This window comes from Saimiri boliviensis, chromosome 17, assembly GCF_048565385.1.
Source record: "Saimiri boliviensis isolate mSaiBol1 chromosome 17, mSaiBol1.pri, whole genome shotgun sequence".
NCBI lineage: Eukaryota > Metazoa > Chordata > Mammalia > Primates > Cebidae > Saimiri > Saimiri boliviensis.
The window spans coordinates 21,778,024-21,793,484 of NC_133465.1; the positions used below are offsets into that span (position 1 = coordinate 21,778,024).

Here is a 15,461-nt window from a genome sequence, read left to right on the forward strand (position 1 = left end):
AGGAGGACCATGAGGGCACCAGTGTACTCCAGCCTGGATGGCAGAGCAACACCAGTTTCAAAGAAAAAAAGGGGGCTTTTTGGTTTTTTTCGTGTGTGTGTTTTGAGGCAGAGTCTCGCTCTGCCGCCCAGGCTAGAGTGCAGTGTCACAATCTCGGCTCACTGCAACCTCTGCCTCCTGGGTTCAAACGATTCTCCTGCCTCAGCCTCCCTAGTAGTTCGGATTACAGACACGTGCCACCACACTCAGCTATTTTTGTATTTTTAGTAGAGATGAGGTTTTACCATGTTGGCCAGGCTGATCTTGAACTCCTGAGCTCAAGTGATCTGCCCACCTCAGCCTCCCAAAGTGCTGGAATTTCAGGCATGAGCCACCGTGCCTGGCCAAAAAAGAGTTTAAAAATAGAAACTGCTGGGCACCATGATTCTCCCATTCCGGCACTTTGGGAGACCAAGGCAGGCAGATCACCTGAGGTCAGGAGTTCGAGACCAGCCTGACCAACATGGAGACACCCCATCTCTACTAAAAATACAAAATTAGCTGGGCATGGTGGCGCATGCCTGTAATCTCAGCTACTGGAGAGGCTGAGGCAGGAGAATCACTTGAACCTGGAAGGTGAAGGTTGCAGTGAGCAGAGATCGAGCCACTGCACTCCAGACAGAGTAAGACTCTACCTCAAAAAATAAAATAAAATAAAATAAAATAAAATAAGGAAATTAATATGATGTGCTCCGAAAATAGGCAGCAGATCAATCTGGCTGTGCTAAGAAAGTCCAACATCACCATTATCATCTTCATCACCATCATTGTAGTGAAGTCGTTAACCACCTGTATGAGGTTCACTATGTTCCAGACATTGCTCTAAGCCAGGTGTCCCCAAACTTTTTACACAGGGGGCCAGTTCACTGTCCCTCAGACCGTTGGAAGGCCGCCACATACTGTGCTCCTCTCACTGACCACCAATGAAAGAGGTGCCCCTTCCTGAAGTGCGGTGGGGGGCCGGATAAATGGCCTCAGGGGGCCGCATGCGGCCCGCGAGCTGTAGTTTGGAGACGCCTGCTCTAAGCCCTGGTGAAATCCTGATATGGTCTGTAGTTAAATTAAGAGTGTTGTACCAGCCGGGTGCAGTGACTCACTGCTGTAATCCCAGCACTTTGGAGGCTGAGGTGGGTGGATCACCTGAAGTCATGTGTTTGAGACCAGCCTGGCCAACATGGTGAAACCCCATGTCTACCAAGAATACAAAAATTAGCTGAGCGTGGTATCAGGTGCCTGTAATCCCAGCTGTTTAGGAGGCTGAGGCAGGAGAATCACTTGAACCTATGAGGTGGAGGTTGCAGTGAGCCAAGATCATGCCACTGCACTACAGTCTGGGTGACAAAGGCAAAACTCTATCTCAAAAAAGAGTATTGTACCAGTGTCAATTTCCTGGTTTGATTGTTACACTATGGTTATGTAAGAAATTCTCGGCCAAGTGTGGAAGCTCACGCCCGTCATCCCAGCACTTCAGAAGGCTGAAGCAGATGGATCATCGGAGGTCAGGAATTCGAGACCAGCCTGACCACCATGGTGAAATCCCATCTCTACTAAAATACAAAAATTGGTGGGGCATAATGGTTCATGCCTGGAATCCCAGCTGCTTGGGAGGGTGAGACACAAGAATCTCTTGCAACAGAAGGTGGAGGTTGCAGTAAGCCAAAACTGTTGTATTGCACTCCAGCCTGGGTGACCTAATGAGACTTTCTCTCCAAAAAAAATTTTTAAAAAGTTCTCAAGCTGCGTGAACGGTTCACAAGAACTGTCTGTACTATTTTCAAAACATCATTTTTTTTTTTTTGAGACAGAGTTTCGCTCTTGTTACCCAGGCTGGAGTGCAATGGCGCGATCTTGGCTCATCGCAAACTCTGCCTCCCGGTTTCAGGCAATTCTCCTGCCTCAGCCTCCCGAGTAGCTGGAATTACAGGCGCACGCCACCATGCCCAGCTAATTTTTTTGTATTTTTGGTAGAGACGGGGTTTCACCATATTGACCAGCATGGTCTCGATCTATTGATCTCGTGATCCATCCGCCTCGGCCTCCCAAAGTGCTGGGATAATAGGCGTGAGCCACCGCACCCGGCCTCAAAACATCATTATTGAGATAAAATTTGCACTCCGTAGCTGGACATGGTGGCTCAGGCCTGTAATCCTAGCACATTGGGAGGTTGAGGCAGGCAGATCAACTGAGGTCAGTACTTCAAGACCAGCCTGAGCCACATGGTGAAATTCCATCTCTACTGAAAATACAAAAATTAGTGGGGCATAGTGGCAGGAGCCTGCAATCCCAGCTACTTGGGAGGCTGAGGCAGGAGAATCATTTGTACCAGGAGGTGGAGGTTGCAGTGAGCTGAGATCGTGTCATTGCACTCCAGTCTGGGCAACAGAGCTAGACTGTCTCAGAAATAAAATAAATAAATTTTAAAAACCCAGAACTTAGAGGTGACTGTGGTTCATAGGAATGAAGGTGTCCTTGGGCAGGAAATACACAATGGTAGTCCAGGAACTCAGGCAACAGGCTTAGTCATCAGACCGAAGGTGATATCACTGGCATGAGAAGGACTCAGTTCACTGAAGGAGTAAGGGGAAAGCAGGTGAGGAAGGCCAGAGACACACATAGTCAGAGAGATAGGAGAAGGCCGGGAAAACGCCAGGGGGGAACAGCTGGGGAAGTTGGGAGAGGCCCACAGAAGGAAGAAGTTTTAGAAAAGGCCCTGAGGTAATCCCAGCAATTTGGGAGGTCAAGGGTGGGTGGATCACCTGACGTTAGGGGTTCGAGACCAGCCTGACCAACATGGTAAAACCCCGTCTCTTCTAAAAACAAAAAATAGCTGGACGTGGTGGTGGGAGCCTGTAATCCCGTCTACTTGGGAGGGTGAGGCAGGAGAATTGCTTGAACCCGGGAGATGGAAGTTGTAGTCAGCCAAGATCCAGCCATTGCACTCCAGCCTGGGCGACAGAGTGAGGTTCCGTCTCAAAAAAGAAAGAAAGAAAGAAAAGAAACAAACCACTTTCACCAATTTTTGCTGATTATTTGGCATTCATTTTCACGTCATATTTCCACAAGTTTATTTCCATGTTTGGCATCCTGTTTCTGAGTAATAGGCTTGTATTGCAGCTTCTCAACTTCTCCCCCACCCTTTTTTTTTTAAGATGGAGTTTCGCTCTTGTTACCCAGGCTGGAGTGCAATGGTGCGATCTTGGCTCACCACAACCTCCTTCTGGGTTCAAGCAATTCTCCTGCCTCAGCCTCCCGAGTAGCTGGGATTACAGGCATGCGCCACCACTCCCAGCTAATTTTATGTATTTAGTAGAGACAGGGTTTCTCCACGTCGGTCAGGATGATCTTGAACTCCCGACCTCAGGTGAACTGCCCAGCTCGGCCTCCTACAGTGCTGGGATTACAGGCGTGAGCCACACGACCAGCCACAGCTCATCCTTATATAGCACCTATTCTGTTTCAGGCATCAACTCAGCCTCTGTTTCAGGCATCTAATCTGTTTCAGGCATCAGTGTTTTTGTTTGTTTGTTTTTTGAGTTAGAGTCTTGCTCTATTTCCCAGGCTGGAGTACAGTGGCATGATCTCAGCTCACTGCAGCCTCTGTCTCCCAGGTTAAGGTGATTCTCCTGCCTCAGCCTCCCAAGTAGCTGGGATTATAGGTGCCAGCCACCATGCCAGGCTAAGTTTTGTATTTTTAATAGAAGCAGGGTTTCCCCATGTTGGCCAGGCTAGTCTTGAATTCCCGACCTCAAATTATCCACCCACCTCCCACCTCGGCCTCCCAAAGTGCTGGGATTATAGGCATGAGCCACTGCACCCAGCTGATTAATCCTCTTTTTAAATGTTCAAATACATAAAGACATCTATTGATTCCCATCTTCCTGGGAAGTCCCTTTCTTCTTGCCTGTGTTGAATTCCCTGTTTTCTGTATCCATGACTTCCTTTTCTGGTGAATTCCCTCGTTTTGGTGAAGGGTATCTTCTCATAGCTTTCTGGGAAGGGTACATGGAAGATAAATTTGTTGGAGACATTGTATGTCTAATAATATCTTTGTTTTCAACACTCACATTTGATTGATAGTTTGGCTGGGTATCAGATTCTACTTGGAAATAATTTTCCTTCAAATTTTTGGTGGCTTTCCTCCTATGCCTTTTAGTTTCCAGTGTGGTATTGAGAAACCAAAGTCATTTTTTTTTTTTTTTTTTTTTAAGATGGAGTTTTATTCTTGTTGCCCAGGCTGGAGTGCAATAGCACGACCTCAGCTCACCACAACCTCCACCTCCCAAGTTCAAGTGATTCTCCCCACTCAGCCTCTCGAGTAGCTGGGATTACAGGTGTGTGCCACTACACCCGGGTAATTTTACATTTTTAGTAGAGACAGGGTTTCTCCATGTTAGTCAGGCTGGTCTCAAACTCCTGATCTCAGGTGATCTGCCTGCCTTGGCCTCCCCAAGTGCTGGGATTAGAGGCATGAACTACCGCGCCCAGCCAAGGATGACCTGACTCTTACTTTCCCCATTTCCCACTCTCTAGCAAAGTCCTGACTGCAGGCTCTCTGATGCCCAGGCTCTGGCTATATGTGTGTATATATATATATACATTTTGTTTTTTTTCTGAGCCAGAGTCTTACTTTGTCTCCAGGCTGGAGGGCAGGGGTGAGATCTCGATTCACTGCAAGCTCCGCTTCCTGGGTTCAAGTGATTCTCTTGCCTCAGCCCCCCAGGTAGTTGGGATTAGAGGCACATGCCACCACACCTAGCTAATTTTTGTATTTTTGGTAGAGATGGGGTTTCACCATGTTGGTCAGGATGGTCTCAATCTCTTGACCTTGTGATCCCCCGATTTCAGCCTCCTAAAGTGCTGAAATTACAGACATGAGCCATCGTGCCCAGCCTATAAATATTTATTAAAAAGAGAATAAAGTCTGGACATGGTGGTTCACACCTGTAATCCCAGCACTTTGGGAGGCCGAGGTGGGAGGATCACTTGAGGCCAGGAGTTCAAGGCCAGCCTGCCCAGTGTGGTGAAACCCAGTCTGTACTTAAAAAAAAAAGTTGGGCATGGTGCCTCGTGCCTGTAATCCCAGCTACTCAGGTTGAGGTGGGAGAATTGCTTGAAACCGTGAGGCAGAAGCTATAGTGAGCTGAGATTGTGCCACTGCACTCCAGCCTGAGTGACAGAGCTAGACTCTATCTCGAAAAAAAGAAAAAAGAGAGAGAATAAAGAAAACTGAACTGTGCCAGTGATACTTGGAGCCACAGAATAAAATGGGACATCTTCCTTAAATCATAAAATTGACAGTTTCACTTGACATTTTGTAAAGTTTTTGAAAAACCAAGTATTGTAATTTTATTTCAAATGGTGTACTATCTTATTTTATCTTTTTAATTTTGTGTGTGTGTAAGAGAGACTTCACTGTTGCCCAGGCTGGAGTGCAGGACACACTTACGACTTACTGTAGCCACCAACTCCAGGAGGCTGAATGACCCTCCCGCCTGAGCCTCCTGAGAAGCTAGGAATGTAGATATGCACCACTATGCATGGCCTTTTTGTTTTTTTAATAAGATGGGGTTTCTCCATGTTGGTCAGGCTGGTCTCAAACTCCCAACCTCAGATGATCAACCTGCCTTGGACTCCCAAAGTGCTGGGATTACAGGCGCGAGCCACTGTGATTGGACTTTTTTTTTTTTTTTTTTTTCCTTTTTGAGACAGAGTTTTGCTCTTGCTACCCAGGCTGGAGTGCAATGGCACGATCTCGGCTCACCGCAACCTCCGCCTTTGCTTGAAATTGGGTTCAAGCAATTCTCCTGCCTCAGCCTCCCAAGTAGCTGGGATTACAGGCATGTGCCACCATGCCCAGCTAATTTTTGTATTTTTAGTGGGATGGAGTATCACCATGTTGACCAGGATGGTCTCAATCTCTTGACCTTGTGATCCACCCACCTTGGCCTCCCAAAGTGCTGGGATTACAGGTGTGAGCCACCATGCCCGGCTTCTTTTTCTTTTTCTTTTTTTTTTTTTTGAGATGGAATCTTCATCTGTTGCCCAAGCTGGAGTGCAGTGGCACAATCTTGGCTCACTGCAACCTCTGCCTCCCAGATTCTCCTGCCTCTACCTCCAGAGGGTTTTTTAAAAATTGTTTTTACACACAGGGTCTCACTATGTTACCCTGGCTGGTCTCGAATTCCTGCCCTCAAGTAATCCTCCCACCTCACCCTCCCAAGTAGCTGGGACTACATGCACATACCACTACGCCTGGCTAATATTTTTATTTATAGAGATGAGGCTCTCATTATGTTTCCCAGGCTGCTCTCGACCTTCTAGACTTAAATGATCTTCCTGCCTTGACCTCCCAAAGTGCTAGGATTACAGGCATGAGCCACTGCACCTGGCCGGTATTTTAGTTTATTTATTTATTTATTTATTTATTTATTTTTTTTTTAATTTTTTTTTTTTTTTTTTTTTGAGACGGAGTTTCGTTCTTGTTACCCAGGCTGGAGTGCAATGGCGCAGTCTTGGCTCACCGCAACCTCCGCCTCCTGGGTTCAGGCAATTCTCCTGCCTCAGCCTCCTGAATAGCTGGGATTACAGGCACGCGCCACCATGCCCAGCTAATTTTTTTTTTTTTTTTTGTATTTTTAGTAGAGACGGGGTTTCACAGTGTTGACCAGGATGGTCTCGATCTCTTGACCTTGTGATCCACCTGTCTCGGCCTCCCAAAGTGCTGGGATTATAGGCGTGAGCCACCGCCCCCCAGGATTTGCTTTTTGATTGTAGAGGACAACAGGACGCTTCAGGGTGGAAACCTTCCCAAGGCAAAGCCTCCACAATCAGGCATCACATTGTAAATCAGGACACCCTCGGAGCCAGAAAGTAACTCAAAGCAACCACACTCACAAGAGACGGAGGCAATTATTTGCATAGCAATTTGTCAATTTATAATCAGGATAGTGTTCAAGGATCATAAAACATCAGTGTATCCCATCCAGAAAACCCTTCCCTGTCCTGGAGGACACAGAAATCACTTGCAAGTGCTTGGTAGGCATGGAGTCTGTCTTGAGGACCATTTCCCTGGGCGAGGTAAGGCCTGACAGAGCACCGCCCTGCTGAGCAGACTCGTAACAAATGTAGCATCTGGCAACCTCTGCATGTCTGAACTTCCCTTTTGAGGGTTTTGTTTTGTTTTGTTTTTTGAGACAGAGTTTCACTCTTGTTGCCCAGGCTGGAGTGCAATGGTTCCATCTTGGCTCACTGCAACCTCCGCCTCCCAGGTTCAAACAATTCTCCTGCCTCAGCCTCCCAAGTAGCTGGGATTACAGGCATGAGCCACTGTGTCTGGCCCCTTTTTTAGGGTCTTAATTGACCATTCTTCTTTCATTCACATCATTTTTATGTAGCCCACACTCCAATTCTACGCCTACTCACTCAATTATAATCAAAATCCAGTCCCGCCTTCCTGAAGTTTCACTGGCTCAGCATTGTAGCAATTCGCGTGTTCCCAAACTTCCACATGTCCGCTACGTCCTGCCCCAACTAGGAGCTATTCTCACTCTTTCTATAGGGGTTTGACTAGTTAATCCACAGAAACAGCCATGTTTCCCTAATGGTCAAATTCCGGGGCACCCTCACAGACACTATCAAGTATTACCAAGAGGGCTACTCAGTCATACCATCATGAATGTATGCTAGTGGCCACAGAAAAGGAGTATGACTCAGAATTAATTAATATCAACCTCAACACATATTTCTTTTTTTTCTTTTTTTCTTTTTTTATAGAGACGGGGTTTCAACAATTTGGCCAGGCTGGTCTTGAACTCCTGACCTCAGGCAATCTGCCCACCTTGGCCTCCCAAAGTGCAGGGATTACAGGTGTAAGCCACCGTGCCTGGCCCAACCTCAACACATATTTAAAGAATACATTTCTCACATGAGTTCGTCACATTTCTTTTTTTAAAAAAACTCAAGACAGACAACATTTTTGTTAACCAAGGCATTCAGTTAAGATGGAAAATTGAAGTTTGAAGATAGAACTTTTTTTTTTTAATTAAAAAAAATTGTTTTGGCTGGGTGTGGTGGCTCACGCCTACAATCCCAGCACTTTGGGAGGCCAAGGTGGGTGGATCACTTGAGGTCAGGAGTTCAAGATCAGCCTGACCAACAGGGAGAAACCCTGTCTCTACTAAAAATACAAAAATTAGCCGGGTGTGGTGGCACATGCCTTTAGTCCCAGCTACTCGGGAGGCTGAGGCCGGAGAATCGCTTCAGCCCAGGAGGAGGAGGTTGCAGTGAGCCGAGATCGTGCCACTGCACTGCAGCCTGGGCAACAAGAGTGAAACTCCATCTCAAAAAAAAAAAAAAAAAAACCCACAGAAATTAGCCTGGTGCAGTGGCGTGCACCTGCAGTACCAGCTACTTGGGAGGCTGAAGTTCGAGACAGGAGAATTGCTTGAGCCTGGGAGGCGGAGGTTGCAGTGAGCTGAAATCAAGCCATTGCACTCCATCTTGGGCTACAGAGGGAGAACTTGTGTCAAAAAAAAAAAAAAAAAAAAAAGTAAAGTCAAAAGATACTAAAAAAAAAAAAAAAAAGGCTAGACACAGTAGGACCAGGGTTAAGTAGAAAAACAGGAGAGTGGGCCAGGCGCAGTGCTTCACGCCTGTAATCCCAGCACTTTGGGAGACCAAGGCAGGTAGATCACTTGAGGTCAGGAGTTCGAGACCAGCCTGGGCAACGTAGTGAAATCCCGTCTCCATCAAAAAATACAAACATTAGCTGGGCTTGGTGGCGCATGCCTGTAATCCCCAGCTACTTGCAAGGTTAAGGCAGGACCTGGGAGGCAGAGGTTGAACTTAAGAGTCAGAGGTTGCAGTGAGCCGAGATTGTGGCACTACACTACAGCCTAGCGACAGAGTGACTCCGTAAAAAAAAAAAAAAAAAGGCCGGGTGTGGTGGCTCACGCCTGTAATCCCAGCACTTTGGGAGACTGAGGCAGGCAGATCACGAGGTCAGGAGTTGAAGACCAGACTGTCCAACCTGGTGAAACCCCGTCTCTACTAAAAAATACAAAAATTAGCTGGGCACAGTGGTTCATGCCTGTAATCCCAGCTACTTGGAAGGCTGAGGTAGGAGAATTGCTTAAACCGGGACCCAGGAGGCGGAGGTTGCAGTGAGCCGAGATCACGCCACTGCACTGCAGTCTGGGCTACAGAGCAAGACTCCATCTCAAAGAGCAAACAAACAGGAGCATGGTTTGAGAACCAGAAATATCAGCAGCAATTGCCTTGGCCCAGGTTCTGTCTCTTGGCAACTATCACGTCCATCTCTGCTGGCTACAGATAACACCACCTGTGCCTTCCTCCCACTGCCAGAGTTTGGTTATAGGTGAGACTCTTTTCTCTCTCACCCTGCCCACTCCATACCAGATCTCACCAGTCCTAGTAGGACCTCGCCTTCCCTCATCTGTCCCTCGGCTAAAGCAAAGAGCTTCTGTCTCCACTGGCAGTTTCTTCCACTGGCAGTTTCTTCCAGCTTCATGCCTCCTGCCACCCCTTACTAATAGCTCCGGCTGTGCCTCTTGAGTATATTTGCTGGAAAGGGTCCTCATCTGATGATGGATTTCAGTGAACAGAAACCCAGGTTCCCACCCATCCAACATCAGCTTTTTTTTTTTTTGAGATGGAGTCTCGCTCTGTTGCCCAGGCTGGAGTGCAGTGGTGCAATCTCGGCTCCTGCAACCTCTGCCTCCTGAGTTCAAGCCATTCTCCTGCCTCAGCCTCCTGAGTAGCTGGCACTACAGGCTTGAGCCATCATGGCTGGCTAAGTTTTGTATTTTTTTTTTTTTTTTTTTGAGACGGAGTTTCGCTCTTGTTACCCAGGCTGGAGTGCAATGGCACGATCTCGGCTCACCGCAACCTCCGCCCCCTGGGTTCAGGCAATTCTCCTGCCTCAGCCTCCTGAGTAGCTGGGATTACAGGCACGTGCCACCATGCCCAGCTAATTTTTTGTATTTTTAGTAGAGACGGGGTTTCACCATGTTGACCAGGATGGTCTCGATCTCTTGACCTTGTGATCCACCCGCCTCGGCCTCCCAAAGTGCTGGGATTACAGGCTTGAGCCACCGCGCCCGGCAGTTTTGTATTTTTAGCAGAGATGGGGTTTCACCATATTGGCCAGGCTGGTCTTGAACTCCTGACTTCAGGTGATCTGCCCACCTCGGCCTCCCAAGTGCTGGGATTACAGGCGGGAGCCACCTCGCCCAGCTAATTTTTCTATTTTTAGTAGAGATGGGGTTTCTCCATGTTGGCCAGGCTGGTCTTGAACTCCTGACCTCAAGTGATCCGCCGGCCTCAGCCTCCCACAGTGATGGGATTACAGGTGTGAGCCACCACACCTGGCCCAACATCAGCATTTCTTCTTAGATCCTAGGAAGGGGAAGGGTTGTGAGTTAGCTGGAAGACACACTGAGATGCGGATAGTCAGCGTGCCTCACCCTGATGGGGACTGTGTACTGAAGACCGTCATCTCCTGGGCCTGGCCCTGGCCTCATCTCCCCCATGGAGAGGCCATGGCTTCTCTCTAGTCTTTCAGGTTGATAGTGGAACTGTCCCTGGTGATGGGTCCATCGTCACCACATGTCCTGGTCTTCCTGGTTTTCTCGTGCCCAAGGATGGACGGACGGGGTCGAAACCGCAGAACGTCACTGACGAGGATGCGGATACCCAGTATGGTGCTCATGACACCCACAGTGGCCAGCCCAACTCCACCCAGGATGACCAGAGCAAGAGGAACCTGGTGGCGCTGCCGGAGCAGCCACAGACTCATCCACCCCAGCGGCACCAGGCGGAAGAGGGCCAGGGTGGCCAAGGAGGCCCAGCTGGTCACGCTGAAGGCCAGGGACGGGGCCTGGCCAGAAAGCAGCAGAAGCTTCCGCAGGTGCAAGCAGGCAGAGTTCAGCTCCAGGAGCAGAGACACCATGGAGAAGCCCACGTACTGGCCAGACAGAACAGCAGTGCTGAGGCAGCTCACCACCTGGGAGCCAGGGTCAGAGGTCAGAGGATCCCCAAGACCTGCTAGCCACCATGTTCCAATAGCCCAGGGCGTCAAAAAGAGGCTTCCATGCATTTTTGTGGGACTCCCCAAACACCTGACCTTTATGCCTACCCTTATCCTGGGGCCCTGAGCAGCCTTAAAACAACACTTCTGGCCAGGTGTGGTGGCTCACACCTGCCATCCCAGCACTTTGTGAGGCCGAGGCAGGCGGATCACCTGAAGTCAGCAGTTCAAGACCAGCCTGACCAACATAGAGAAACTCTGTCTCTATTAAAACTACAAAATTAGGGTCGGGTGCGGTGGCTCAAGCCTGTAATCCCAGCACTTTGGGAGGCCGAGGCGGGTGGATCACGAGGTCGAGAGATCGAGACCATCCTGGTCAACGTGGTGAAACCCCGTCTCTACTAAAAATACAAAAAAAAAATTAGCTGGGCATGGTGGCGCGTGCCTGTAGTCCCGGCTACTCAGGAGGCTGAGGCAGGAGAATTGCTTGAACCCAGGAGGCGGAGGTTGCGGTGAGCCGAGATCGTGCCATTGCACTCCAGCCTGGGTAACAAGAGCGACACTCTGTCTCAAAAAACAAAACAAAACAAAACAAAAAAAACTACAAAATTAGCCGGGCATGGTGCCACATGCCTGTAATCCCAGCTACTCAGGAGGCTGAGGCAGGAAAATCGCTTCGACCTGGGAGAGAGAGGTTGTGGTGAGCCGAGATCATGCCACTGCACTCCAGCCTGGGCGACAGAGCGAGACACCGTCTCAAAAAGAACAACAAAAAACCCAACCCTTCCATAGATGGAACAAGGCTTGGCCCAGGGAGGGGCTGCCTCGTCCCCTCACCCCCTTAACTTCCCATTCCTGGGGTTCCATGCCCCATACCCACACCCTATACCAGCACTCCCTCTTCTCAGAAAACCTCCATAGTCCACACTTCTGTGATCAGCTGGACACCCTTGGGGGGCCTGAACTCCCCAGGCATGGTGGGTGTCTGGACTACCCCGCTGTGGCCAGGAGCACCTCCTCCCTCTAACTCAGCCTAAGACTGGGGAGCAGAGCACCAGCTGAGGGCAGAGACTCTGTGGGAAACGATAGGACAGAAAAATGAAGAGAGAACTGGGCACGGTGGCTCACGCCTGTCATTCCAGCACTTTGGGAGGCCAAGGCAGGCGATTACCTGAGGTCAGAAGTTCGAGACCCATCTGGTCAACATGACAAAACCCTGTCTCTACTAAAAATATAAAACTTAGCTGGTCATAGTGGTATGCACCGGTAATCCCAGCGACTTGGGAGGCTGAGGCAGGAGAATCACTTGAACTCAAGCGGCAACAGTTGCAGAGTTGAGATCCCACCACTACACTCCAGCCTGGGCAATGGAGTGAGACTCCATCTCAGAAAAAAAAAAAAAAAAAAGAAAAGAAAAAAAAGAAAAAGAAGAATGAAGAGAGATTGGGAGCCTCAGGCTGGACAGGGCTCCCACCCCCATCTGGCTTCTCCCTTCAGAGTCTCACCACCAAGTGATGACAGAGGAGATCCCAGGTCTTGCCCAGGGGCTGGTTCCACAGCAGGTCAGCTCCATCGGCCAGGAAATAACCTTTGGGCAAGGGGGTGGGGGCTTAGGCTTCTCCAGAGCTGGGCGGCTTAGAGGATTTCCAGCACCCCCCCCCCTCCAGTTCTTAAGTTTCCCTGGGTAAAGCCTTCAGGAATGTTTAACCCCCATGGGGGAGGGGAAAGGGACCTCGCAGGACGGCAGAGGCTGCCCCCCCTCCCCCTAACCCCCCAACCTTCGCTGCAGACTCACCTACAGACACCGCTACCAGCACCAGGGCCCAGCGCGGGTGGCTCTGGATGGGGTCGGCGGCCATCTGAGGGTGCAGGATCAGCCTGGGGACACGGGGGAGGCATGGTCAGCCCCCCGAAGCCCCGGCTCCGCCCTCCCGCCACGCGCGCCCCCACCCCAGTCTCCACTCTGGGTCTCCCGACTTCAGCCTTCCGCCCCCACCCCCGCCCGGTGCGCCTCGAACCCCCAAAGCCACACCCGAGCAGCGCCGCGATCCCCGAGAGCAGGCTGTGAACCAGGGACACGCAGAGGTTCCGCCACCGCCAGCTGTCCGGAGCCGCGGGTCCCGGCGTGGGCAGCAGCCGCAGCCCCCAGTGCAGCCCCCGGAACGCTAGGAAGGAGGCGCCAGTCACGAGGAGCCCCGGCGGCACCATGGCCGGCTGGGGGGTCCGGGTGGGTTCCCTCGGCGCCCGCGCTCTCGACCGGGAAGCAGCAGCGGCCCCGCGGGGACTGGGAACCCCACTACCCGGCAGGGCAGGGTGAGGCGCCCTCCCCCGCGCCCCGCCTTCGGGATCCGCAGGAACTTTTCCCCGGGTCCACGCCCCGTTCCTCGGGCCGGGCGGTGATTGGAGCAACCGCTGGGCCGCCGTCCCCGAGCCTTGGCAACCGGTGGCGTCCCGCCCCACCCCGGGAGAGCGGTTCGGGGGCTCCGGACACCAGACCGCGCGCTGCAGCTCGGGGGTCCTCCCCAGCTACGTGCGTCCCGAAGCGTTCCGAGCTGCAGACCCGGTCTCTGGTCCCACCTCGCCTGACACTCCCGACCCCACCCCGCGACCCTTGACCTCCTCTCTCCCACTCCCGCGCCTTTCACCTGCTGAGCGTCATCAGCAGTCACCACCACCTGGAAGGCGGAGGTTTGCCCGAGCCTGGCCGCCGCCCCGCCCTTCCCTCCCAGCGTCGGGGGTGGGGACTGGGCGCCGCGCTTTCTTGGAGCCACCCCTTCTGTCTCCTGAGGTTTCCTGGCCGGTTAACATACCCAGAAAACTAACTCCAGTAGTTTGCTCCCCCAACCCCCAGGAAACCCACTGTTGGAGAAACGACCCACTGGACCCCACCCCGCCCCGCGGCATTTTTTTCGGCCCCACAGAGGAGCCTTATCAGGAAGAGAAAGCAAAACGGAACCGCTGGCTACCACAGTCCGGAAAAGCACCCCTACCCCAGGGCTTTGGTACCAGGTGGGTGGGTAGGATACCTTTCAATCCGAGGGCAGGAAAAGGTAAAACGGGGTCCCTTCAAGGCCGGGGCAGTCAGAAGAGACAGAGCTGTCCTGCTTTCAGTAGCAGGGCTGTTAGGATTCTAGAACCCTCCACCCAGCCTTAAGAGGAAGAGCCTCCCCAGCCCCTCACCACCTGAAGAGCTGCAGGTCTGTGCTTTCCTTCCACCTATCCCACTCCTCCCCTCTTTACCTGGCGGACAGCCAGCAATCCAGCGCTGTTTTCCTGTAGGCTGAGAGGGAGGATTCCAGCTACTTCCAAGAATGAACTTCATCAACCAGGAGGCACCGCAACCAAACCTCACCAGAAAGCTGAGGTCTTCCCTTCCTTCCTCTACACCCACTTCTCCAAAGCTTTAAATAATAACACTGATCTCTTAAATTATATTATATGAAAGTCATACACCATTCATGTAGAAAATTTGGAAATTACAGAAAAACCAAAGATGAAAATCACAATTTTATTCCACTATCCAAAGATAACCACTAAACATTTTTTAGTAGGCCTTCAGTCTTTATCTGTTCTATGTAAACAGTGAGTATAAACCCAGATTTTAAAAAACAAAATTGAGATCACATAACATTCACTATTTTTACAACCTCTTAATATTCAAGGAGCATTTTTCTGTCAGATGTTCTTTTACATTACTTTTAATGTCTGTGCAGTACTCCACCATCTGGATGGATATACAATAATATACTTAAGCAATCCCCTATTGCAAACTTTCATTACAGCAGAAAAGGAATGAATTCCCAACCACGCCATTGCTTCCCATTTTTCTCCATTGCAGCGCGGGGATGAACATCTTATAACTAACTAAATCCTTATTTATTTTCTTAGGATAAATTCCCAAAGATAGAATTAGCAGGTCAAAGGACATGGACGCTTTTAGGCTACATGGCACATATCACCAAACTGCCATCCAGGAAGCCGGCACCAGTCTATCCTCCCACACACAATGTATGGGCATGTTATTTTAGCAGTCTCTTTGCCAATACTGGGTCTTATTTTTTTCTGTGATGGTTTGCTAAGGGAAAAATGCTTTCAGCTCTATTTGCCTTTCTTTAATTACTAATGAAGCATACATTTTGTTCGGGGTTTTAGCCATTAGAATTTCCTTTATGAATTTCCTGTGTGTGTCCTTCCACAGCTGGCTCTTGGTCCTTGAGTCTGCTTATATAAACATTACAGGCTGGGAGGAGGAAGTAGGGCGCTGAAGCCGCAGGGCACTGCATGACAGTGCCCCATCTCAGAGGCAGAAAGACTGGAGAGAAATGGTGACCAAAGCAGGAGGCTGGAGACTTGCCATCGATGGAGGCTGGCTGTG

General features: G+C 50.3%; 1 protein-coding gene across 1 annotated transcript; it reads right to left on the minus strand.

Annotated features, from left to right (window-relative positions):
• Window positions 1–5,022: 5,022 nt before the first annotated feature.
• On the minus strand, window positions 5,023–15,323 carry TLCD2 (TLC domain containing 2). The gene is made up of 4 exons (XM_003929337.4): window positions 13,119–15,323; window positions 12,882–12,964; window positions 12,592–12,674; window positions 5,023–11,062 (listed from the first exon to the last, which is right to left on the minus strand). The coding sequence occupies exons 1-4, from the start codon at window positions 13,292–13,294 to the stop codon at window positions 10,610–10,612; spliced, it is 795 nt and encodes a 264-aa protein (XP_003929386.1). The 5' UTR covers window positions 13,295–15,323; the 3' UTR covers window positions 5,023–10,609.
• Between the last annotated feature and the right edge of the window lie 138 nt (window positions 15,324–15,461).